The sequence below is a fragment of the Drosophila innubila genome (genome assembly GCF_004354385.1).
Source record: "Drosophila innubila isolate TH190305 chromosome 2R unlocalized genomic scaffold, UK_Dinn_1.0 1_C_2R, whole genome shotgun sequence".
Lineage (NCBI taxonomy): Eukaryota > Metazoa > Arthropoda > Insecta > Diptera > Drosophilidae > Drosophila > Drosophila innubila.
In genome coordinates, this window is record NW_022995374.1 from 8052616 (window position 1) to 8075731 (window position 23116).

At 37.4% G+C, this 23116-nt stretch overlaps 4 protein-coding genes across 5 annotated transcripts; 2 read left to right on the forward strand and 2 right to left on the reverse strand.

Annotated features, from left to right (window-relative positions):
* The first annotated feature begins 200 nt into the window (after positions 1 to 200).
* On the forward strand, positions 201 to 10232 carry LOC117783904 (cyclic nucleotide-gated cation channel beta-3). 2 transcript variants are annotated; one of them, XM_034621473.1, is made up of 6 exons: positions 201 to 535; positions 1734 to 3341; positions 4025 to 4174; positions 4228 to 4657; positions 4715 to 5304; positions 9770 to 10232. In XM_034621473.1, the coding sequence occupies exons 1-6, from the start codon at positions 509 to 511 to the stop codon at positions 10097 to 10099; spliced, it is 3135 nt and encodes a 1044-aa protein (XP_034477364.1). In that variant the 5' UTR covers positions 201 to 508; the 3' UTR covers positions 10100 to 10232. The 2 variants fall into 2 exon arrangements, with proteins under 2 accessions (XP_034477364.1, XP_034477363.1); XM_034621472.1 differs by lacking the exon at positions 9770 to 10232 and having other exon boundaries at positions 4715 to 5949.
* On the reverse strand, positions 6232 to 8784 carry LOC117783909 (larval cuticle protein A3A-like). The gene is made up of 2 exons (XM_034621478.1): positions 8659 to 8784; positions 6232 to 6764 (listed from the first exon to the last, which is right to left on the reverse strand). The coding sequence occupies exons 1-2, from the start codon at positions 8713 to 8715 to the stop codon at positions 6393 to 6395; spliced, it is 429 nt and encodes a 142-aa protein (XP_034477369.1). The 5' UTR covers positions 8716 to 8784; the 3' UTR covers positions 6232 to 6392.
* On the forward strand, positions 7890 to 8604 carry LOC117783911. The gene is made up of 4 exons (XM_034621480.1): positions 7890 to 7977; positions 8065 to 8133; positions 8198 to 8371; positions 8436 to 8604. The coding sequence occupies exons 1-4, from the start codon at positions 7974 to 7976 to the stop codon at positions 8534 to 8536; spliced, it is 348 nt and encodes a 115-aa protein (XP_034477371.1). The 5' UTR covers positions 7890 to 7973; the 3' UTR covers positions 8537 to 8604.
* Positions 10233 to 10744: 512 nt separating the features above from the next.
* On the reverse strand, positions 10745 to 12603 carry LOC117783910. Its single transcript, XM_034621479.1, has 2 exons — positions 12481 to 12603; positions 10745 to 11277 (listed from the first exon to the last, which is right to left on the reverse strand). Exons 1-2 carry the CDS (start codon positions 12535 to 12537, stop codon positions 10906 to 10908), a joined length of 429 nt encoding a protein of 142 aa, XP_034477370.1. The 5' UTR covers positions 12538 to 12603; the 3' UTR covers positions 10745 to 10905.
* Positions 12604 to 23116: the final 10513 nt, after the last annotated feature.

The following is a 23116-nucleotide window of genomic DNA, read 5'->3' on the forward strand; positions in this document are numbered from 1 at the left end:
CAGCTGCCGAGGAGGTGAGTTCAACATTTTCTCTAGTCCTTATGCTGTGGCTGCGTAATTTCTAAAATGCAAGTGCAAAATGCAGTGGAAAACAAGAAGAAAGTGCCGTGATTTCCCTCAATTAACGAAACTCGACTTGTTCAGCTTTGATAATTGTAAACTTCAGATTGATTTTGTAACATTTTCAACGAAGGCGCACACCTGTTGAGCTTTGGCATTTGAACACCTAAAATTGAGCAAACGAACTTCAATGGCGGCCAAATTGCAGCTCTGGGAAAAATCAATAACATTTAGCATATGGCAACAAAGGGCAGCTGATAAGACTGATAAAAACACGTCGCAGAAACATTGTGCATTAATCATACGCCGCGTGTGGCACGCAACAACTTCACTTTAATTACAGACGGACAGCACAACGGTGAACTGAGCCGCATGACCCTGAACTTTGAACTGGCAGTGAACTTGCGCGAAAGTAAACAACAACAACAACATCTGCAACAACAACAAAATGGCCAGCAAGCGGCGCTTTCGTAAGGTAAAAGAAACACAACAAAGTTAAATGAATGTTTTTTTGGTACACCGAAGATTCAATGGCCTAACAGGAATTTTTAGTTAGATATATTTTACAGTAAATGCTAAGGAATTTTCTATAAACAGTTGTAGAAAACAAAGACTGATATTTAAATATTTAGCATTCGATAGACAAACTTAAATATATTTTTTCATTCCATAAATTCTTGTAAAGATTCTTTGAACTTATTACCAGAAGACTTTAATACAACAGATATGATAAATTTATTAATTTGTCTAAAGCTATATTATTTTATAATGATTAAAACGCTCTGTAGTACTGACAGAAAAGTAAAATAAATATGTCATCTTAATAATATTAATCAGAAATAAGAGCATTGATGCTTATTAAAAGTTTTTAGTGTTGGCGGTATCTATAAAATATATAAATAGGTATATTTTATAAACTTCTCTTAAGACAATACCCTTTTTTTTTAGTGTACTGTGCCTTAGAATTGGGTAAGAAAAATACTTTCAAGTGAGGAAAAAATATGGTAACGATCATATCGATCATTTTTCAGCATTAGTTGAGTTCCATAAAGTCTAATATTGGTTTGATCAACGATTTAAGCATTTAATCTGTTTTCAAAATCTTATTTTAATTTATTTTTCTGTACAGTTCATAATTTATATTTAGTATTAATTTAATTTGGAATTCTTAACTTAATTTTTATACTTAGTAATTTTTTCTTTGCCGACTGCTTTTAGTCGTGCATAAATATATGTATAAAAAAAAATCAATTTAAGTTTGTCTCATGATTTTATCATGATTAATCACTTAATCTGTGAGTCTCTTGAGTTCACAACCTTTATAATATAGTTGTTAGACCCTGTAAAGTTGGAAGAGGGTTGGTTGAATGTCCTTCGGCGACCAAAAAAAGCGCGGCACGCGAGTTCCCTGATGGCAGATACACGTACTCAGCTATATTGGATTGTCTGCTGCCTCTGATAGATGAGACATTGGGGCGATGGGGCGCTGCTCGATTAAATCGATTGATAGTGATTGTGCGGGCGTCCCAAAGCAATTAGCATGCAAGGCATCAGTTGTTGTGTGTGTGTGTTTGTTGTGCTTATTGCAATTGCGTGCTGGCCGGGCCAATAGCTTGATTGCCTTGCCGCACAGTTCAGTTCGAGTAAACGACTAAAGTCTGTCACATTCGCAGTTGAACCAGCGCAGCGTGGAGCTCGATACGGAGGCGACTGCAGCACTGTTGAAGTCATCACCGAACATTTTGGAGAATTTTGCATACGACGACATTCAGCCGGAGGCTACACACTGCCAACTGAAACGCATGGCAAGCACACCAAGGGAGGTCAAGAGGCCGCAATCGCCGCGTTTCTGTGAGACGCTGGAGCGGCATGCGTTTATGCGGGATGTGATTAATACGCGTCCGGAGCCGCAGCGTCGCTACTCGACGCCGGGTGAGAAGGAGGCGAATGTGCGACGCAGTCTGGAAGAGATCTCCAAGGATATCAAGGAGATTGAGCAGTTTGTCAGCGCCACGGAGCAGTTGCTGCAGCGCGAGAAGGAACTGGAGCGTCTGGCGGAGCAGCAGTCGTCTAGTCATCGCAAGCGGGATAAGGAGAACAAGACTCCCAGTCCGGCCAAGCGGATTAGCTTTAAAATCAATGCCTATAAGGCGCCACAGCGCCGTCAGCGTCCAAACAGTCCAAGATTCTATCACTCCCGTTTGTACTTTCGCAATGGACGCATCGGTTGCCTGGACGCCGAGCGCTCTGGCCAGGGCAGCAACATTGAGAGCACCCATGCCCTGGTCAAGCACATACTGAAGCACGAGAAGCCACTGGTCAGTCCGGACAGCGTGAGGCGGGTGCTGCAGCCCCAGTACATAGAGATGACTCCTCTGCCGGGTGCGGTGCCTGAACCGGATCCAATTGCAGCTCAACGGGCAGCAGAGCTGCAAAGTGCCACCGGTCAGGTGATCCTAGAGCCAACGTCACAGCAGAAGGAGCCGGATCTGTGTGACGACAGCTCGCAGCCCATGGAGGAGGCGGATGAGGACGAACAAGATGTGCAGATCTGTTACAATGAATCGCCGGAGCAGCAGAACAATGATCGCAATATGCGCACCACACGCTCCTCCTCGCTCAATGAGAGTGAAATCGTCGCCGTTGTCGAAACGGAGCCACAACGTCCCAGCAGTGCGGGCAGCCTGGACTCGCAGAGTCAACAGTTCCTGCGGGATCAAGTGCGTCATCTGGTGCGACGTTTCACTGCACGTGCCAACAAGGTCAAGTCACGAATTGAACTGCCACCCACTCCCTCCTCGAGCAATACCAGTTCACCGACTCCGCCACCCACCAAGGTGACCCTACATGCGAGTACCAAGAGTTTGCATCCATCGCCAGGAAATAAGGTGCGTCTGGTGCCCGCCGGACAGTCGCCGCATCGTGGACGTCTCTTCGAGGCGGACACTCCACGCTCCAATGTCTGGCTGTGCTCGAGTCTGTGTGGCGCCAACAATGATGAGCGTACTCTGGATCCACAGGGCAAGATCTACATATCCTGGTTATGTGTGGTCTCATTGTCCTTTCTCTACAACGCTTGGGTCATTCCACTCCGTGCATCGTTTCCCTTTCAGACCAAGGAGAATACAAACATCTGGCTCGCCTGTGATTTCTGTGCCGATATCATCTATCTCCTGGACGTCGTATTCTTCAAGCATCGTGTCATGTATCTTTTTGAGGGATTCTGGGTGAAGAACAAGAATCTAACAAGGAAAAACTACATGAGGAAGCTGCAGTTTAAGGTAAGGATAAAAATCAAGTATAATTTTTAGCCAAAAGTTCAATATAATGATTACCTTTATTATACCCGTTACTTACAAAATAAGTATATTAGTTGAAATGCATGTAACAGGGAGAAGGAGGCATCTTCGACCCCATAAAGTATATATATTCTTGAACAGCATCAACAGCCGAGTCGATATAGATCTGTCCGTCTGTCTGTCCGTCTGTCCGTCCGTGTGAGCGCCAAGATCTCAGAGACTATAAGAGATAGATTTGCCAAACTTGGCACACAGATTTCTATAGACTCCACGCAGATCAAGTTTGTTTCAAATTTAAGCCACGCCCTCCTTCGCCCCAGCAAATCGCGAAAAACCACCACACCCACAGTTTTTAAGATAATACAGTTTTTATGGTAATAAACGTTATCTATTAATATTTTCTATAATCTCACTTAACCACAGCAAGATCGGACAAGTAGAACGGGAGTAATAGCTAACCAAAGTTATTAATAAAGTTATTATTTCGCCTAAAAGTATGCAGTAGTTTTTTTTAAGGCAGTAATTTCTTTAAAGTACTTTTATACATATTAAAATAAGCAACTATAGCCTATCCCACTTGTTTTGAATTGAAAAAAAATTCGATATAATGATTATTTACAGTCTCTGCGAATTTCCTAACGTCTGTTATTTTATTTTATTGACAGCTGGACATCCTGGCCTTGTTGCCTCTTGAGCTATTCTATTTGAGATATGGCACAGGTGCAGTTTGGTTACGTTTTCCACGTTTCTTCAAAGTTCAGAGCTTCTGGGAGGTATTCCGTCTCTTGGATCGTGTCATCTCCTCACCACATTTTGTAAGTTTCTCCAGCTGCAAAAATGTATTTACTGACTGGGATAATTCTTACAGGTTCGGGTGGCCAAGACCCTCACTTATATGCTCTACATGATCCATATAACTGCCGCCTTGTATTACGCATACAGCGACTATCAGGGATTGGGAAAGAATCGTTGGGTCTTCAGTGGCAAGGGTCATCCCTATGTGCGATGTTTTGCATTTGCAACCAAGACGGCCACATCGATTGGCAAGAATCCCAAACCGGAGCGACAGGGTGAATATGTTTTCATGACCATAGCCTGGTTAATGGGCGTCTTTGTGTTCGCCCTGCTCATTGGCCAGATTAGAGACATCATTTCGACGGCGACACGGAATAGGCACGAGTATCGCCAGCTGGAGGATGAGACACTGGAGTACATGAGGCGACTGAATCTCTCGCAGGAGGTGCAGTCACGGGTTAAGATGTGGTTCCAGTTCACCTGGGAACAGCAGCGCACTTTGGGTAAGCTGAAGCCGAAGAAAAACCAATCTTGAATTGTGCTAACTACTCCGCTTTTAGATGAGTCCAATATCTTGGATGCACTGCCCATTAATCTGAAGACAGACATTGCCATTTCGGTGCACATACAAACCTTGTCCAAGGTTCAACTCTTTGCCGACTGTGAGGAGGCATTGCTGAGGGATCTGGTGCTGAAGCTGCGTGCTGTGACTTTTCTGCCGGGTGACTTTGTCTGCCGCAAGGGAGAAGTGGGTCGGGAAATGTACATTGTGAAGCTGGGCCAGGTACAAGTCATGGGCGGACCTGGCAGCGATGTTGTCCTTGCTACGCTCACCGAGGGCTCCGTTTTCGGTGAGATCAGTCTACTGGGCATCAATGGAGCTGATCGCCGAACTGCTGATGTCCGTTCCAAAGGCTATTCCAATCTGTTTGTACTCTCCAAGTCGGATCTGAATGAAGTAATCGCCTACTATCCCAATGCCCAGGCGATCCTCAAGAAGCGTGCCCGTCAGCTAATGAGAAAGAATGCAGCTCGAGAGCGCGAGGAGGAGGAACGTGAACGTGCTCGGAGTGCCCTACAAGCCGACGTTGTTATTGGCAATCCGAAAACACCCGAAACTCCGCCAAAACTATTGCAAACTGTCATTCAGGCTTTGCCCTTTGAATCCCCCGCCGTAGTTCTCATTACCCGGGGCTCAAAGCGAGTGCGCCGCAAGCGGCAATCGGTGCAGATGGAAACAATTGTGGAGCCGACTTTGGATGTCGCCGGTTGTGCCGATATAACCCAGCAGTCTGCGCCTAGAGATCGGGACAGTCTGATTATGAAACCCGGTCGCGGTTCACCCGATTTGCTTTCATCCATCCAGCAGGAGCTCAAGTCCAAGCACAAGTTTATCAACCTAACTGATTCCGAGAAGGCGTTGATCATCACACAGTCGGCCAACAACTCGATGGAGTGTGTCCAGGACGATATATTGTAATCAAAACTGTAAACACTTATGTGCTATATTTGTATTAATTCTGCGATATATGTATATGTTAATGCTTTATGAATGGAAATTGTATAACAATCTATGCTTTATATTAAATACATAGCTTATAAGAAATCCTAAAGACTCTTCTTAAAATCGTGATTGAGAGAGAGAGAGAGAAAGTTTGTTCATATTTTATGATTTTTGCGTTGAAAATAACTTGAGAAGAATAGCATATATTCGAGATGGAGGAAAAACGATTAAAAATTTCTCAGATATTTTAAACTGATGAATAAAGAGCCCGGTATTCTTTTTATATAGAAATATTGCCCTTATCGAAATTATTTTAATTTTATTTTATATAAATACTTTAAGATTCTAATCAAATGACTGGTTAATCCAGAGAAAATTAGATTACCAACTCCTTAAATTTTTTATAAAGTCGATATAGATTCCAATATTTTTTTGATTTTTTAAATTTAACTGCACGAGAGAAATAAAATATTGGGGAACATCAGAGCTTAATTATCACTTGCATAATCAGAGAAAACAAGGCAAGTAAAAAATCTGGAAAAGCTTTATAAAAAGTTAATAATAACAATTCCATCACATTTTAAAGTTGTTTATAAATTTTCGGATATAATTTGTCTTTTAATACACAATAACAACATGGTAAAAATTAGATTCGTTTCTGTACTTCATTTAAGTTTTAATCAGTTCATTTCTAAATGTTAGAAACTTTTGCGACATACTGAATGGTCGGCAGTTTATTGGCGAGCGTCCTTGTAGTGCTTTTCATCATCAGCTTTGTCCAGTTTGATCGAGTATTTGCCGATTAGAGATCCCTGCACATCGGCCTGGCCCTCTGAATTGAAGACAGGACCCTCGCCGATTTGCTGCATCTCTTCCTTCACAACACGGTAACCATTCTCATCGGCCTCATAGTGAACTGTGCGCATGACATAACCATCACTGTAGGAATATTTGCCGGTGACTTTTGTGCCGTCACGTGTCTCCTCACGCTTAATCATGCCATCGTTGATTCCATCATCAATGTCACTGTTGAAGGCGTATTGGGCACTTTCATTCTGCATTCTTTCTAATTCTGCTTTTTCCGCTGCATCATCAGCATCTTGTGGCTAAAGGCGAAAAGTAGAGAAACCGAAGGTTAGTACTAATTGTTGACATTTCCCATAAAACTATAATGAAATCGTAATGATTCTAACGAATTGCTATCTTTCAAGTTACACCGACAGCTGTCAATCTTAGCTACATTTATTGCATTGTAAATATTCCTAGTTAACGTTATCGACTCTCTGACAACAACTCGATGAGTCAGTCGTCGTCTCCATAGACCTCCCAGTGAGGGTCTTTCAAACTGAGGTTGTGAGTTCGCAAAAACGAGTTGGTTGCGCTGTTTTGCATTTTTTCACGTTAAGTGTGTATATATTTCTGTATTTGTTATATGTCGTAGTTGTCCGATGGCTTGAGTGCACGAACGGAAACGTTAATTAAGAGATATGTTTCAGATTTTGACTTCAGATCGGTTTATAAAGTTCACAAAATGGGCTACACGTGCTATGAAGATTTACAAAAAGACGCTTATCAACTTGCAATAAAAATAATTGTAATAATTAACTAACTGGTTCCTTTATAATTATATGCTTCGCTCGTGTCAAGATATTTATGATCATCACACACGTTAAAGCTAATTAATGAAATTTTCAGTTGAGGCTAGGATTTATTGAGTGGAAACTCTTTCCATTACTTTTAAATTACATTTAACACCTCAGAAGTACAGTTTGTTGAATTCCTGAAATCGTTTTTACGCTTGAAGTAATTTTAGAAATTATAGTTTTGAAATTTTCAATATTAAATTTAAAAAAGTTCCGTTCACTTTTGAAAATTATAATATTTAAGTAAGCAATTAAATTTTGACTTCCTTTATGTTTTAATTTAAAATTTTGTGGTTTGGAACACTGTTAATGATTTAGCGAACCAGATATGTTTTTAATGGATTTAAATAAAAATTTAAAAATTGTATAGATGGTAATAATGTATTATCTATTGTAGAGGTCTCACTGTGCGTCTCTAGGCGCAACTATCAGACAATATGTAAATACAAAGTCTAATTGATAAGTGTCGTTGCCTTTGTTTTTGTTTTTCTTTTTTTTTTTAAGTTTTTTAATCACACGACAAAAGCGAACAAAAAAGTGACGACAACCTGAAACTGGTTCGAATAGTAGGCGGAGATCGGCCGACCCTGGGCATGAATATAAAGCCGAGCCGACAACAGTTGATGTTGAGTGAAGCAACGAAGCGGACGTACAATCACAACTACTAAGAAAATGGGTAAGTATATATATATATATATAAATACAGACTTTTGATTAGTTACTATATGAAGTCCCTGTCAATTTCTTTTACTCTTTCTCCTAGCCAAGTCGAGTTTTTTGCTAATGCTGCTGTTGATTGGCGCCTGTGTGGCATTAACACTGGCGGCCGGCGGTAAGTCATGGCCAAATTGCATTGACCAGTTCGTTGTGATGCCAAGTTCGTTGTCTTTTTGCAGAGTGCCCCTCATCGACAAAGGTAACGAACTGTACGCCCAAGTGTCTGCATGACAGCGAGTGCAGCGCCATTGGTGGCAAGTGTTGTCCAAATATTTGCAACGGACGCAGTTGTGCAGCGTCCAATGTGTTGGGCAACTCTGGTGCCGACAAATCACCCTTTGGCAGCAAAAATTGTAAGTAAAAGTTGTCTGCCAATAACTGAAACTGCAACTGATCTCTAACTTGAATGTGTTGCAGCTGGCGCCACGGGCACCTATTGTGGCAATGTTAAATGTGGCAGCTTCGAGAAATGCGATACAGATCGCAGCACAAAGCGGCCCAAATGCGTGCGCTCTTAACTCTTGACTGTTAACACTTTCAGCTTGACTCCAAACAGGACATAATAAATCCTTTAACGATCTTTAAATATATTTTCTCTTTCTTTTTTTTTGTATTGTTTATTTTTGTTTCTTTCACTCACGGGTGCGGCAAAGGCAACGCTGACCAGCAGGCTGGCAATCAACACGAATTTGAACATTTTTATATTTTTTTTTTGTTTTCGATGGTTTGTTGGACACGAGCTCTGCACGCTGCAAGTTGACTTTATACTATGGCTTGTTGGCAGCTCGAGTAAGTTGCTTTTATAATACACTTGAGCACACACACACACACACTCGCACACTCAGATACTTACAATGAAGACAGCAGCGACGTCGGCGTCATTTTGGTTATTGGTAGCTGGCTTTTTGGCTAAGGGGACAAGTTGTTGCATTTGAGATGCGATCTGGAGCTGTTTACTTATCTTGTTGTATTTGAGATTTCAAATAGGTGTTCAAATTTGTACATTAGGCAATCTTACAAAAAAGAGAGATAGCTAGTCTTAGTTAAAGAGAGAGAGAGAGAGAGAGAGAGAGACTGTTGCAGCTGTCAGAAGACTGTAGTCTTGAAGATTGAAGATGGCATTGCATAATCAAGGCTCAAGGTCAGTTGGTCAGTTGAAAAGATGCGAACCAGTTTTAACTGCTCCCAAAAATGCGGGAACGCTGCCGGTTTTTGGTATAACTTAAATTTTATTGTGATTTTTATTTTTTTTTATTGCTTTTGGCCAACTTATGTAATTTATGTGTAGTTTTTTTTTTTTTTTTATTTTGTGCAAATTAAAAGCTTCGATTGTGTGCGTCTTGCTTTATTTACCTTTGTTGTTGCTGGTGTTGTTCGCTTACGAGGAAGTAAGTGGCGCATTACGTTGACTGTGGGGCACCCTTTGGAAAACGCGACGGCACAACAACAACAACAACAAACAACCAACAGACAACAACAACGTTGGGGATCTCAAAAGACCTGGCAGATTCGGGCAATGCAATTTTTTTATTTTTTTTATTTTTATTACTTTTAAGTGCCTGCCACGCACAGTGAACCAAAACAAGTTTTCAGCCTAAATCGAATAGCTGAAGATGGTTTCAGTCTCACTTGTAAGTGGTTTTGACAGGGTCGCGTTCTGGTTAGGCGACATCATAAAAACAAGAAATATATAAATATTTAATCAGCATATTTTATGCCAAGCTGCTTTCGAAATTCAAACTGTCATTCAGGCTTTGCCCTTTGAATCCCCCGCCGTAGTTCTCATTACCCGGGGCTCAAAGCGAGTGCGCCGCAAGCGGCAATCGGTGCAGATGGAAACAATTGTGGAGCCGACTTTGGATGTCGCCGGTTGTGCCGATATAACCCAGCAGTCTGCGCCTAGAGATCGGGACAGTCTGATTATGAAACCCGGTCGCGGTTCACCCGATTTGCTTTCATCCATCCAGCAGGAGCTCAAGTCCAAGCACAAGTTTATCAACCTAACTGATTCCGAGAAGGCGTTGATCATCACACAATCGGCCAACAACTCGATGGAGTGTGTCCAGGACGATATATTGTAATCAAAACTGTAAACACTTATGTGCTATATTTGTATTAATTCTGCGATATATGTATATGTTAATGCTTTATGAATGGAAATTGTATAACAATCTATGCTTTATATTAAATACATAGCTTATAAGAAATCCTAAAGACTCTTCTAAAAATCGTGATTGAGAGAGAGAGAGAGAAAGTTTGTTCATATTTTATGATTTTTGCGTTGAAAATAACTTGAGAAGAATAGCATATATTCGAGATGGAGGAAAAAAGATTACAAATTTCTCAGATATTTTGTATTCATGAATAATGAGCCCTGTATTCTTCTAATAGATATTACCAATATCGAAAATATTTTATTTTTTTATATATATTAATATGATTTTTATTAAATGACTGGATTATCCACAGAAAGTTCGATTTTTTAGATTTTGTATGTTCGATAAACATAGCAGCCCATAAACATAAAACTGTGATCGATAAAGGTACAGTTGAGATAGACGACAAAGAAATATTGCAATACTCTTTTTATTTTTTAGATTTAGCCGCACAAGATAAAAAGAATATGAGGAAATTTCAGAACTTATCTATCACCTGCAAAATCAGAGAAAACAAGGCAAGTAAAAAACCTGGAAAAGCTTTATAAAAAGTTAATAATAACAATTCCATCACATTTTAAAATTGTTTATAAATTTTCGGATATAATTTGTCTTTTAATACACAATAACAAAATTTTAAAAATTAGATTCGTTTCTGTACTTCATTAAAGTTTTAATCAGTTCATTTCTAAATGTTAGAAACTTTTGCGACATACTGAATGGTCGGCAGTTTAGGCGCGAATGTCCTTGAAGTGCTTATCTGAATCATCAGAGTTCAGCATGATCGAGTATTTGCCAAAGAGAGATCCCTGCACATCGGCCTGGCCCTCTGAATTGAAGACAGGACCCTCGCCGATTATCTCCACCTCTTCCTTCACAACACGGTAACCATTCTCATCGACCAAATAGTGAACTGTGCGCATGCCATAACCATCACTGGTGGAATATTTGTCGAGGATTTTTTGGCCGTCACGTGACTCCTCACGGTCAAAAATGCCATCGTTGATTCCATCCTTAATGCCACTGTCGAAGGAGTATTGGGCACTTTCATTCTGTATTCTTTCTAATTCTGCTCTTTCCGCGGCATCATCAGCATCTTGTGGCTAAAGGCGAAAAGTAGATAAACAGAAGGTAAGTACTAATTGTTGACATTTCCTATAAAACTATAATGAAATCATTACTATAACGAATTGCTATCTTTCAAGTTACACCGACAGTTGTCAATCTTAGCTACATTTATTGCATTGTAAATATTCCTAGTTAACGTTATCGACTCTCTGACAACAACTCGATGAGTCAGTCGTCGTCTCCATAGACCTCCCAGTGAGGGTCTTTCAAACTGAGGTTGTGAGTTCGCAAAAACGAGTTGGTTGCGCTGTTTTGCATTTTTTCACGTTAAGTGAAGAAGATTTACAAAAAGACGCTTGTCAACTTGCATTAAAAATAATAGTAATAATTAACTAACTGGTTCCTTTATAATTATATGCTTCGCTCGTGTCAAGATATTTATGATCATCACACACGTTTAAGCGAATTAATGAAATTTTCAGTTGAGGCTAGGATTTATTGAGTGGAAACTCTTTCCATTATTTTAAAATTACATTTAACACCTCAGAAGTACAGTTTGTTGAATTCCTGAAATCGTTTTTGCGCTTGAAGTAATTTTAGAAACTATAGTTAGTTTTAAAAAAGTTCCGTTCACTTTTGAAAATTATAATATTTAAGTGAGCAATTAAATTTTGACTTCCTTAATGTTTTAATTTAAAATATTGTGGTTTGGAACTCTGTTAATGATTTAGCGAACAAGATATGTTTTAAATGGATTTAAATAAAAATTTAAAAATTGTATAGATGGTAATAATGTATTATCTATTGTAGAGTTCTCACTATGCGTCTCTAGGCGCAACTATCAGACAATATGTAAATACAAAGTCAAATTGATAAGTGTCGTTGCCTTTGTTTTAATTTTTTTTTTTTTTTTTAAGTTTTTTAATCACACGACAAAAGCGAACAAAAAATTTTAAGTAAAAGTTGTCTGCCAATAACTGAAACTGCAACTGATCTCTAACTTGAATGTGTTGCAGCTGGCGCCACGGGCACCTATTGTGGCAATGTTAAGTGTGGCAGCTTCGAGAAATGCGATACAGATCGCAGCACAAAGCGGCCCAAATGCGTGCGCTCTTAACTCTTGACTGTTAACACTTTCAGCTTGACTCCAAACAGGACATAATAAATTCTCTAACGATCTTTAAATATATTTTCTCTTTCTTTGTTTTGTATTGTTTATTTTTGTTTCTTTCACTCACGGGTGCGGCAAAGGCAACGCTGACCAGCAGGCTGGCAATCAACACGAATTTGAACATTTTATATTGTTTTTTGTTTTTCGATGGTTTGTTGGACACGAGCTCTGCACGCTGTAAGTTGACTTTATACTATGGATTCTTGGCAGCTCGTGTATGTTGCTTTTATAATACACTTGAGCACACACACACACACACACACACACAAAAACATACACACACACACACACACACACACACACATGCCAGAACATCGCAACAGAGTTGCTAGAAGATCGCAACTTAGCGCTTGAATTTGAATTCAAATATAAAATTCAAATTGGGATATTCGACAAAGAAGGAGAACACAGCAACAGCAACAACAAAAACAACAACAACAACAATAATTATAATAATAATAATAATAATAATAATAATAATAATAATAATAATAATAATAATAATAATAATAATAATAATAATAATAATAATAATAATAATAATAATAATAATAATAATAATAATAATAATAATAATAATAATAATAATAATAATAATAATAATAATAATAATAATAATAATAATAATAATAATAATAAATAATAATAATAATAACAATAATAATAATAATAATAATAATAATAATAATAATAATAATAATAATAATAATAATAATAATAATAATAATAATAATAATAATAATAATAATAATAATAATAATAATAATAATAATAATAATAATAATAATAATAATAATAATAATAATAATAATAATAATAATAATAATAATAATAATAATAATAATAATAATAATAATAATAATAATAATAATAATAATAATAATAATAATAATAATAATAATAATAATAATAATAATAATAATAATAAAAATAATAAATAAGCTATTAATCGGATAAGAGGATCAACCACTACCCATATTGGTGAACGGGTATGAGCGGCAGCCAAGATGTAGAAAGGATCGAAGCGGAGCTTCTTTCCAATTTCAACGTGCGTCCAAGGCTAGGAAGAACGCCACCGCCTGGTGCGCCAGCATCTGCACCGCCTGCTGGGATGCGATCTGTGTCCCAGTTTAATGCTGCAGATACGGACACACCTAAGAGGAGCAGAGAGGATATCAGTCCGGGGACCTCGCCAAATGCAGCGCCGAAGAAGTCAAAAACGCAGAAGAGTTTGTACGGAATAGCGGAAGAGTTGGGAGTGCTTATTGACAGCCTAATGCATGAGTTCAGACCAAAAGCGGCCAGACATATTACGCAGGGAAATAGAGACGCATTTGCACATATGAAGCAGCTGCAAGTTGAGATCCTCAACGGTCTACTAGAGAAGGAAACAGAACCGCAGCGCCGTCCCATTCTGTGTGATATTGCAGATGGAGGTGCTCAAACATATCGAGGGCGATTTACCTGCAGAGTCGGCGCCAAAACTACGTAAAGGCTACCGTGGCACACAGATAGCATCGATGTTTCTCCCACAGGCAATTGCAAACACATTGCTAACGATGAGAGTAATTCGTATAGAGTGGGCAGTGTGCAGCATACGCAGCCTGATCGATCCACGTAGATGCTACAAGTGTCTTGAATTCGGACACGACGCATCTAAAAGCTGATTCAATAGGTGTTCAAATTTGTACATTAGGCAGGCGTCAGAACTCTGTAGTCTTGAAGATTGAAGATGGCATTACATAATCAAGGCTCAAGTTCGTTGAAAAGATGCGAACCAGTTTTAACTGCTCCCAAAAATGCGGAAACGCTGCCGGTTTTTGGTATAACTTAAATTTTATGGTGATTTTTTTTTTATTGCTTTTGCCCAAATTATGTAATTTATGTGTAGTTTTATTTTTATTTTTTTTATTTTGTGCAAATTGAAAGCTTCGATTGTGTGCGTCTTGCTTTATTTACCTTTGTTGTTGCTGGTGTTATTCGCTCGTGGGGCACCCTTTGGAAAACGCGACGGCACAACAACAACAACAAACAACCAACAACCAACAGACAACAACAACAATGGGGCTCTCAAAAGACCTTTTTTTAGTTTTTTTATTTTTATTACTTTTAAGTGCCTGCCACGCACAGTGAACCAAACAAGTTTTCAGCCTAAATCGAATAGCTGAAGATGGTTTCAGTCTCACTTGTAAGTGGTTTTGACAGGGTCGCGTTCTGGTTAGGCGACATCATAAAAACAAGAAATATATAAAGATTTCCTCAGCATATTTTATGCCAAGCTGCTTTTGAAAGGAAACAGCTTTTCCAAGAAAAAAAAAAATAAAAAACCAAAATTATAATAACTGAAAATTATTATTATTTTGTTTGCTTTAAATTTTTCATAATTTATTTGGTTTAGAAAGCAACAGTTTGCATAAATATCAATTGAAAACGTGTCTACAGAATATTCTATATGATTGTATTAAATATTTTATTTAAATTTGTCTAGTTGCATTTAGTATGCTGAGCATGTTTGTTGGTTTACTCAATTTGGTTGGTTCGTTCCACTGTATGTGGCACATCCGTTCGTTCCACTTTCGTTGCACGACTCTTACCCCATTCACTTGGCTTTCCATATGCTAAAGTTGGTTGGGCTGAGTCTTTCAATATGTAACTAATAGGAATTCAATTTTTTTATTATTTGTTTTTTGGCTTATATTTATTAATTTGGATGGCTTGAATTCATTTGATATTGAGGCGTTTCGAAAAGACGAAAAACCCATCAAGACAAATGTTGTTATAGTTGTTGTTTCTGTTGCTGAAATCAATATAATGCGCTCAAGGTGAGAGACCGCACCAAGTTATCGTATACACGCAACGCCCCATACTATATCATTCCATCCATCCATCGTCTTCGTCTTCGTCTTTATCGTCATTAAAATTTCTGCTGGCGTTTTACTAATAATTTTATAATTAACATTTTTGGCTCACAATGATGGCCAATATAAGCAACGGACAGAGCTTTGATTGATTACATTTTCTTCATTTCCTTCACATAGACACACACACACACACACACACTCGCTCGTATACACACACACACCTACGCCAACGCACTTGATGTGTAAATTTATGGCTCTATTTTAAGCATGCCTTCACAAATTAGCACGATAATTTGCATATGTTGGGCGCATCTGCAGCTCGGTAAGGTCGTCTGGGATCTGGGGAACCCAACCTGAAACCTCAGCTCCAAGTCTTGGGTGTTACATTGACAAATTGTTTGGCTCGCTCTTTTATCGCTGCTTTTATGCAAATTTTGTATTTCTTTACGCGTTTTTTTCTTCTCTTTTTGGTTTTTTTTTTTGTGTGCAGAGGTTTATTTTATTCAGGGCTAAAGCGAATTAACTTTTTCCAACAAATATTGTAAGATATTTAAAAATTATGCACTTAGTTGTCGAATTAGTCTAATTTTTTAAAATGTTGACTGCATATATTTCCACTGAAATAATTTTAGCTCGAATTTCCATAAGATATTTATTGTCTCTGTCAAGCTACATTTTTAATGTATGATTATAAATATGCAGATTATTATAGTTGTAGTAATATTTATAATGGCATAGGAATATAATTAGCATTTTTGTTTTGTATGGATATTGATATATGTGCATATATTTAAAACCAATTCAATAAAATTTTAGGTCATTTCAAATTATTCATTAAATATAGTAGCGTATGTTTCATAGTTTATAATTTTTAAAGAAACAGAAATATATTACGAATTAAATATATTTCCAAAGCTTAAGATGTTGATTGGATCGTTGACCTTATATATGTATATATATGTTGTATATGCTGAACAGATGCTACCAGACATCATTAACTATTTACAAATAAGCTAAGACTCAGCATTCCCAGTACATTGATATCAAAAGAACCTTACATACTTGAACATGTTTTGCAGTAAATGTTTGAGCTAATATTTGGGCACTTTATTTGGCAGGAAGAAGAAACGCACTAAACTCACATAATCTACAGTTGCCATTCGCAACTTTTGGCACTTTACGAGCATCTGACAGTTGAGGGAAAATAGAAAATTTGGGAGAAAAAAAGGAGTGCAAATGGCTGCCGCTTTATATGTAAATGTGTGTGTCTGTGCATAATTTGGTGCTTATTTTATTGCATTCCTTTGGCACGCACACAGTCAATGTCCATTGTCCCATGTCCCATGTCCAATGTCCTACGCAGCTCTCAGTTTTTGGCTGGTTACACATACGCCGCGTTGTCCTTGAAATGGGTTCGTGCTGTCATCGACATTGTCAGACATTGCTGTTAGCAAGTGCCAAAACTGGCAGCTCAACTGCAGAGTGTATGTGTTTGCATAAATAAATCCATAGTTGCGGCATATATGTACGCATTTTTATTACCCTACTTAATTCTGGATTCAAGCAAGTCTATAAATTTAAATATATAATAAATCTTTAAAAATGTCCAAAAGGTGTGAATCAAATATCAAAGTAATCCAAATTGAAAGCATCTATCAAATATCAAAGTAAATGACGCATTTTACCACACACATTTTTAATTTAATTTTCATGTATTTCGTCAATAACCCCATTCACATAAAATGCACATATATTATTGTAAATTAATTATTTTTTTTTTTGCTTTCATCTACTCAATCACTCAACGGGGTTAATCATAAGGTCACCGAGCTCTTGACATTTTGACAATTATGTCATAATAAATGCATATGCTTATATGTATAATTATTTTATACAATTAAGCGAATTATCCTTGGGTTTTTTTCGCGCTGTGCGATTTAATATATTTAAGTAAAATAGTATACATAATTTTAAACTATACTCTCTGTCTTTTATAGTCAGTGCAAATTTCCTATGCCAGATTCCACATTTTAGTTTTCACATTTTAGATTCCACATTTCAAGTTCCAGATTTGAGTGCAATTTTGGAATCGTTTGTTACTCGACTTAATTAACGCTGACTTACTCATGTTGCAGTGCCACGCCCTGAAGTCCTTCCATTCACACACACACACACACACACACACACACCCAGAACCAACTCGTTGGCATTGTTATGGTAGTAAAGTTGTCTTTGTTTCTATTGTTGTTGTTCTCGCTGTTGGTTTGATAATTACTTTTGATAACTTATGTTGGTTGGCGCGGTTTTGGCTTTGTGTTTGTTTGTCTGTCTGTTCATTATTGTTGCTCTTTGCAGCATGCATATGGAGCCATTACAGGGCTTATCATCAGGCATGCCAGAGCCACAGACTCAGCTGGGCTTTACCACTTTTACCCCACTTATTTTATTTTTTTTTTGTCAACTTTCTAGGTTAAGTGCTTTATAAGCCTTGAGATAGGTCAGTCCTAAAACTGGTCGATGTTAGTTACAAAGAAAAAAGAAGTGAAGTACAAAGAAGAAAAGAGCAATCGTAGAGAAAATAATAATAATAGACTTAACCTGTTTGAATAATCCAACTATCTTCACTAGATTAAAGGTAAGCATTGCAATTAATTAAAAGTATATAAATATACTTAGCTATAGTTTTAACTTTATTGTAAATACTTTAGCACATCAATAAATATTTTGTTTCTTTAATTGTGTTGGTCTTTTTGTGATTTTTATAGACCTATAAAATTATGTAATTCAATTAACTTTAACTTTTAAGGAATCTAATTATTGTTATAGTTAATTTTTAATATTTTTCCACTGTTTCATTTTCTGGCAAAAGTAAAATAATAGGCAGTAAAGTATTTAGAAAGTGTTAAGTGTAGAGATATATATATAAATTAAATAATAGCGATTGTATTAAAATTCTACATTTACAATTAATTAAAAATATGTTATTTTAATAAATTGTTCTTATTTAAAAATGCATTTATCTTTAATTTTGCAGCAGTAATCTTTTTATTTACAAACTAAGAGTTTCAGTCAAATAATTAGTATTCCTTTTCAAATTTCCAATTGAATTATGCGTTAACCTTTAGCCTAATCAACACTTAAATGTATAATAATATCATGCAGCATGTTGTATATCAAACTGAGTACATATGCTATGAGTTGTGTGGTGTCTTTAAATTATATTTAAGCTGAGTTTGCACTGGCAGCATTGACCCTGCAGCTGCTACAGACAGCGACATGTGTAATTGTGGCAGCAATTTAAGTTGCTGCTGCATGCAACATCAACATTGCCAACCGGAAGCAAGTGTGCACAAGTGGCGTGCTTGGGATTGAATTGCATAGGAGACGAAGAGAGAGAGAGAGAGAGAGAAGAGAAGAGAAGAGAGGGGCAGGGCAGGTGGACCAGACATTGAAACTTCATGTGCTTGTGCTGTGGCTGTTGCTCTGTCGCTCTGGTTTATGCCTTTATTAAGCATCAAACAAAATCCAAAACGTCAAGGATATGCTTCATACATAGTCAGCAGTCGCCTCATCCTTCACGTGTTTTGTATACAGATGCAGTCGAGGCAGCTCGCAATTTATGCACACAACTTGTCACACAAAACAGGCCAGGCCAGAACAAGACAAGACATACAGCATACAGGGTGCGAAGGTGAGGTACACCAAGAAAAAAAAAATTCAACATTTCCGGATATAATGTCAAAAGCTCGAAGATCTCGAATTTTCTTAAATGTGGTAAGGCTTCCTATTAGCAGGGACTGTAATCATTACAAGCTGTTTTTATAAAAATTAAAATATAATAATTATATTTTTTATATATATTAATATATAATTATATATTTATTTGAGTTATACTTAACAACTCAAAAAAAAAAAGATTATTTTTGTTATATAAAATTATAATTATTTCTTCAGTTAAGTTATTAATTTAAATTAATTATTAATTATGTTAGTAAGTTAATAATAAACGCAATTTAGAAAGCAATAGTGAAAATGGCATAGATTAAACTTTAAGAAGCATATTGTTATATTTCATGCTCTATATGGATAATCTAAGTAAATGATTTTTTTGATATAAAAAAAATTATTATGCCTGGTTTTCAGTAAGGTTAATTTTTATTATACATTCATTTTTCACTTTCTTATCTTATGACAAGGATTGCCTTAAAATTAAATGCACTAGGCACAATGTTCAAATTAGATTCTGTTGATATATAACATATACAGGTATATTTATTTATGTATTGATTAGGCTACAAATAATTTAATTTATTTATTTATAAAAGTAATTAATATTTTGTTTTATTAAATAAATTTTTTATGTTATATTTAATTGATTTTATTTTCTGTGTAGCTGAAGATGTATGAAGTAGTCGCTGCATTGGTTAGCTTGAAGGGGTGGTGGCGGGGGAGGGGGTTGGTTGAGACAAGCAATTTAGACCGCACAATGCGTTGACACACGTCGTCCACAAATGTGCGGCTACGGGAAGACCAAAGACAATGGGCCCAGAGAGACTTGAGATTACAGCACACACAGCGCAGTCTCCTCACCCAGGACCTGGTTGCATCATTAAACCTGAAAAGTGTCAAATGCCCAGCCATAACCAGATACACACACACACACACACGCACACACAGATACACCTTCATATGCGCACTGAAGTGCCGAGCAGCTTAGATTCAATTGAATGCAGTCAGCAGAGCAGAGCCGAGTCGAGTTGAGTCGAGTCAGGCTAGTCTGCTGTTAATCTAAGCCAGCAATTTACGACTGACTGGTGAAAATGTGTCCTGGTCCTGGTCCTGGTCTTGGTCCTTGTCGTTGTCCTAGTACTGACGACGGCATTTCAAGCTCATAATTCAAACAGTGTTGACAATGAAAATGAAATTCCCATTAAAATGCAATATGTTGCAGCAAGCCTGTCCCCAATCCCTTTCCCCCTTTGACCGCTTCTCTACCAGCTGGCTATTAATTTTCCCACTGCTCGACCCAATGCAGTAAAAGGCAATGCTTATATGGCCACAGTACAAACATTGACAATTTGAAAGTTCTACTGGTCATGGAACTCTGGACTCAGTACTGAGGCTGGAACTGGAACTGGGACTGAACCAGGCAAATGACATTGCATCTGTTTATTGGGCTGGACTCTCAAATCTGACTGTTGACTTTGTTGATGATCTGGTCTTGAAATTTATTACACTTGGCCAGCAAATGGTGCACATCTAATTTAATTTTCGAGATTAATTCAATTGACAAATGTGTGGTTGGATTGTGTTATTTAATTACAATTTGTAATGTTTTTTCATTTAATTGTTAGCAAGGGTTGCAATTCATGGACAAATTCAAGCTAACGATTTATTAATCTGACATATAATTATTATCGTTACAAGCACAAATTTGTTGAAGATAAATTATTGCTTCTTTCTTCGTGTTAAATCCTGTATATGTATATTTGGTATTATACATTTGTTCTTATTTTTCTACCATTAAAAAATATATTTATCTCATCAAGATTGATAATTCCTAATAATGGAAAAAAGTTATATACATTAGTATTTTAATTATTTATTTAGTCCTATTTTTTCAATGTTAATTCTATATAATTAGTGATGCTTTCAGATAATTAAAAGAAATATAATTTAATATAAAATTTACAGCAATTTCTGTTAAATCCAAAAATATCTTTCAGAACCAAAAAAAGCAGGTCAAATCTTAATCTATTTAACAGCACTTTGGTTGAACATTTAGTTGTTCTGTTTATTATACAGAGATTTCATATTTCGCTTGTTCTCTGCTCGTCATTAACTTGTTTTAACTTAAATGGGAAACATTTTCAGTTAGCTGCCTTTGCAGTCAGCCACACCTGAGATGACTCACATAATACTTAAGACTTAATATTATGAGACTGGCCAGCTTAAATGTTGTTAATCCCGCTCAAAGGCATTTAAATTGTTTGCGCCTTCTTTGATCGTTTTAATATTTAACGTAAATCGTTTATTTATAGCATTTAAAAAGCATATGTATCTGGGCATTTTGCCACAGTCACCTCACCTACCCCCCACAACCGCCTGTCACTCCCTCTTTCCCCCACAGAGGGTACAACAAACATTTTCTGTTACAACGTCAACGGAAAAATTTCGCCTTAAGGCAAAAAAAACTTCTTCCTGTCGCGTTTTCAAGTGCTGCTCTTGTATGTGTGCGTGTGTCTGTGAGGGAAGAAAATATTAAATTTTATTTGTATAGCATTTTGGAGCTGCGTCTGGGGCTAAGTTGCTGCATAAGCAAAAATCCAACTTAAAGTCAAAAATCGAAAATCCGCAGTGGTAAATTGCAAATTGAATATCCTTTTGATTTGCAACAAGACTTTCACTTGTGGTTGATATTCCTCTCGATTACTCTGAATATAGTAGAAAATTGTGCGGAATTGGATGAAGACAACTATTGTGAGAAGGCGTGGCAGCTGATAAAAAAAAAATAGAAATCAAAAGTGAAACAGAAACAAGAATGGAGTGAGAGCCTTGACAAAATCGTCTTGAGAGCAGATTGCACATAAAATAACATATTTTCTGTCTGAACAAACAGCAACAACAGTCAGCAAACATCTGCAGCTTCAAGGATTATGCATAAAATACTCGCTGAAAGTAAAACATGTTCGTTTTCTTTTCCATTTTTCTTGCTTTCGAAGACGAAACATTGGACTGTTTTATGTTTCTTATTATGCGTTTGGTTTGCTTCACAAATTGAATTACACGCACGCACTCACATACACATCACAGGCATACTTGGAGTCACAGTGCTTGTTGGCTGTGCCACGTGCCGTATACGTAATTTCAGCAGCAAACACGGGAATACCCTACCCCAAAAACACACGCTTAAAGCATGCTTGTTACAGGTAAAATTAGGCATCTCAGTGTTTGTATATGTAAGTGTAATGTACCTACCCATTTTGACTGTGTTTTAGGGTATCTCTTTGCTCAGCATTCTTAGCTTTTGCAGTCTTTCTTGTTTTCTTCGCTTTTTTTGCTGTTGTTGTTATTGCTTTGATGTTTGCAAATCGAATTTAGCGCAGTGTGAAAATCACAGCTAAAGTTAAACATTGCCCCCTTTCCATTCATACCCCGGTTGTCTCCCCTGTGACGACATTCAAAGTTTGTGCCCGTATCAAGTATACGCAGCGTTGATTGGATTTCAAGCTGTCCACTGACCGGTTGCATATAATAATCATTTGTATTTAAAGTGGCACAAGCAGCAACTATCACACCCACTGCACCCCGCACCCTCCCCCTTTCACACCCTCCAGTATTCTCATCGAGCAGAAGTCACATAAAGTTTTGGGTGACACAGAATGGCTGGCGTTATCCTTGGCACGTCTGCGCAGCGGCTGTCATGCAAAGCAAATCTGACAAGATGTGGCAGCTGACAGCAGATACGAGTATGACTATGTGTATGAGTATTCGTTTTTGCATGGTTATGGGAAACTGCATATAAGCCGATTATTTGCTTCTTTTTAGCACCTTGCTTTAGTCCAGGTTCCCTCCATTTCCAAACCATAATCGTTCATCTTGGCCATAAACGACAAAAATCAGAACATAACACGGCCATTTTATATTCCCAAAAGAGTAAGAGTGTTGCCGAGAGCCCTTGTGGCATGTAGTAAACCGCAGGAGTGCTCAAAACGAGGCAACATCAAAAGGTTATCATGTGTATCAAGTATCAAAGAGACGGATGATAAATTCTATATTTTCCCATTTGACGTCCGAAATGAGATGCTTTGAAGAAGTACTCTACAAAAAGATACTCTCATA

Bases quoted from the DNA above. Each gene is read 5' to 3' on its own strand.
- LOC117783904 (XM_034621473.1), top strand. From the start codon at position 509: ATGGCCAGCAAGCGGCGCTTTCGTAAG. The intron at 536-1,733 runs GTAAAAGAAACA...TCACATTCGCAG, and splicing joins GCAAGCGGCGCTTTCGTAAG to TTGAACCAGCGCAGCGTGGA. The intron at 3,342-4,024 runs GTAAGGATAAAA...TTTTATTGACAG, and splicing joins TGAGGAAGCTGCAGTTTAAG to CTGGACATCCTGGCCTTGTT.
- LOC117783911 (XM_034621480.1), top strand. The intron at 8,134-8,197 runs GTAAGTCATGGC...GTCTTTTTGCAG, and splicing joins ATTAACACTGGCGGCCGGCG to AGTGCCCCTCATCGACAAAG. The intron at 8,372-8,435 runs GTAAGTAAAAGT...AATGTGTTGCAG, and splicing joins ACCCTTTGGCAGCAAAAATT to CTGGCGCCACGGGCACCTAT.
- LOC117783909 (XM_034621478.1), bottom strand. From the start codon at position 8,715: ATGTTCAAATTCGTGTTGATTGCCAGCCTGCTGGTCAGCGTTGCCTTT. The intron at 6,765-8,658 runs GTGAGTGAAAGA...TTTCGCCTTTAG, and splicing joins GCGTTGCCTTTGCCGCACCC to CCACAAGATGCTGATGATGC.
- LOC117783910 (XM_034621479.1), bottom strand. From the start codon at position 12,537: ATGTTCAAATTCGTGTTGATTGCCAGCCTGCTGGTCAGCGTTGCCTTT. The intron at 11,278-12,480 runs GTGAGTGAAAGA...TTTCGCCTTTAG, and splicing joins GCGTTGCCTTTGCCGCACCC to CCACAAGATGCTGATGATGC.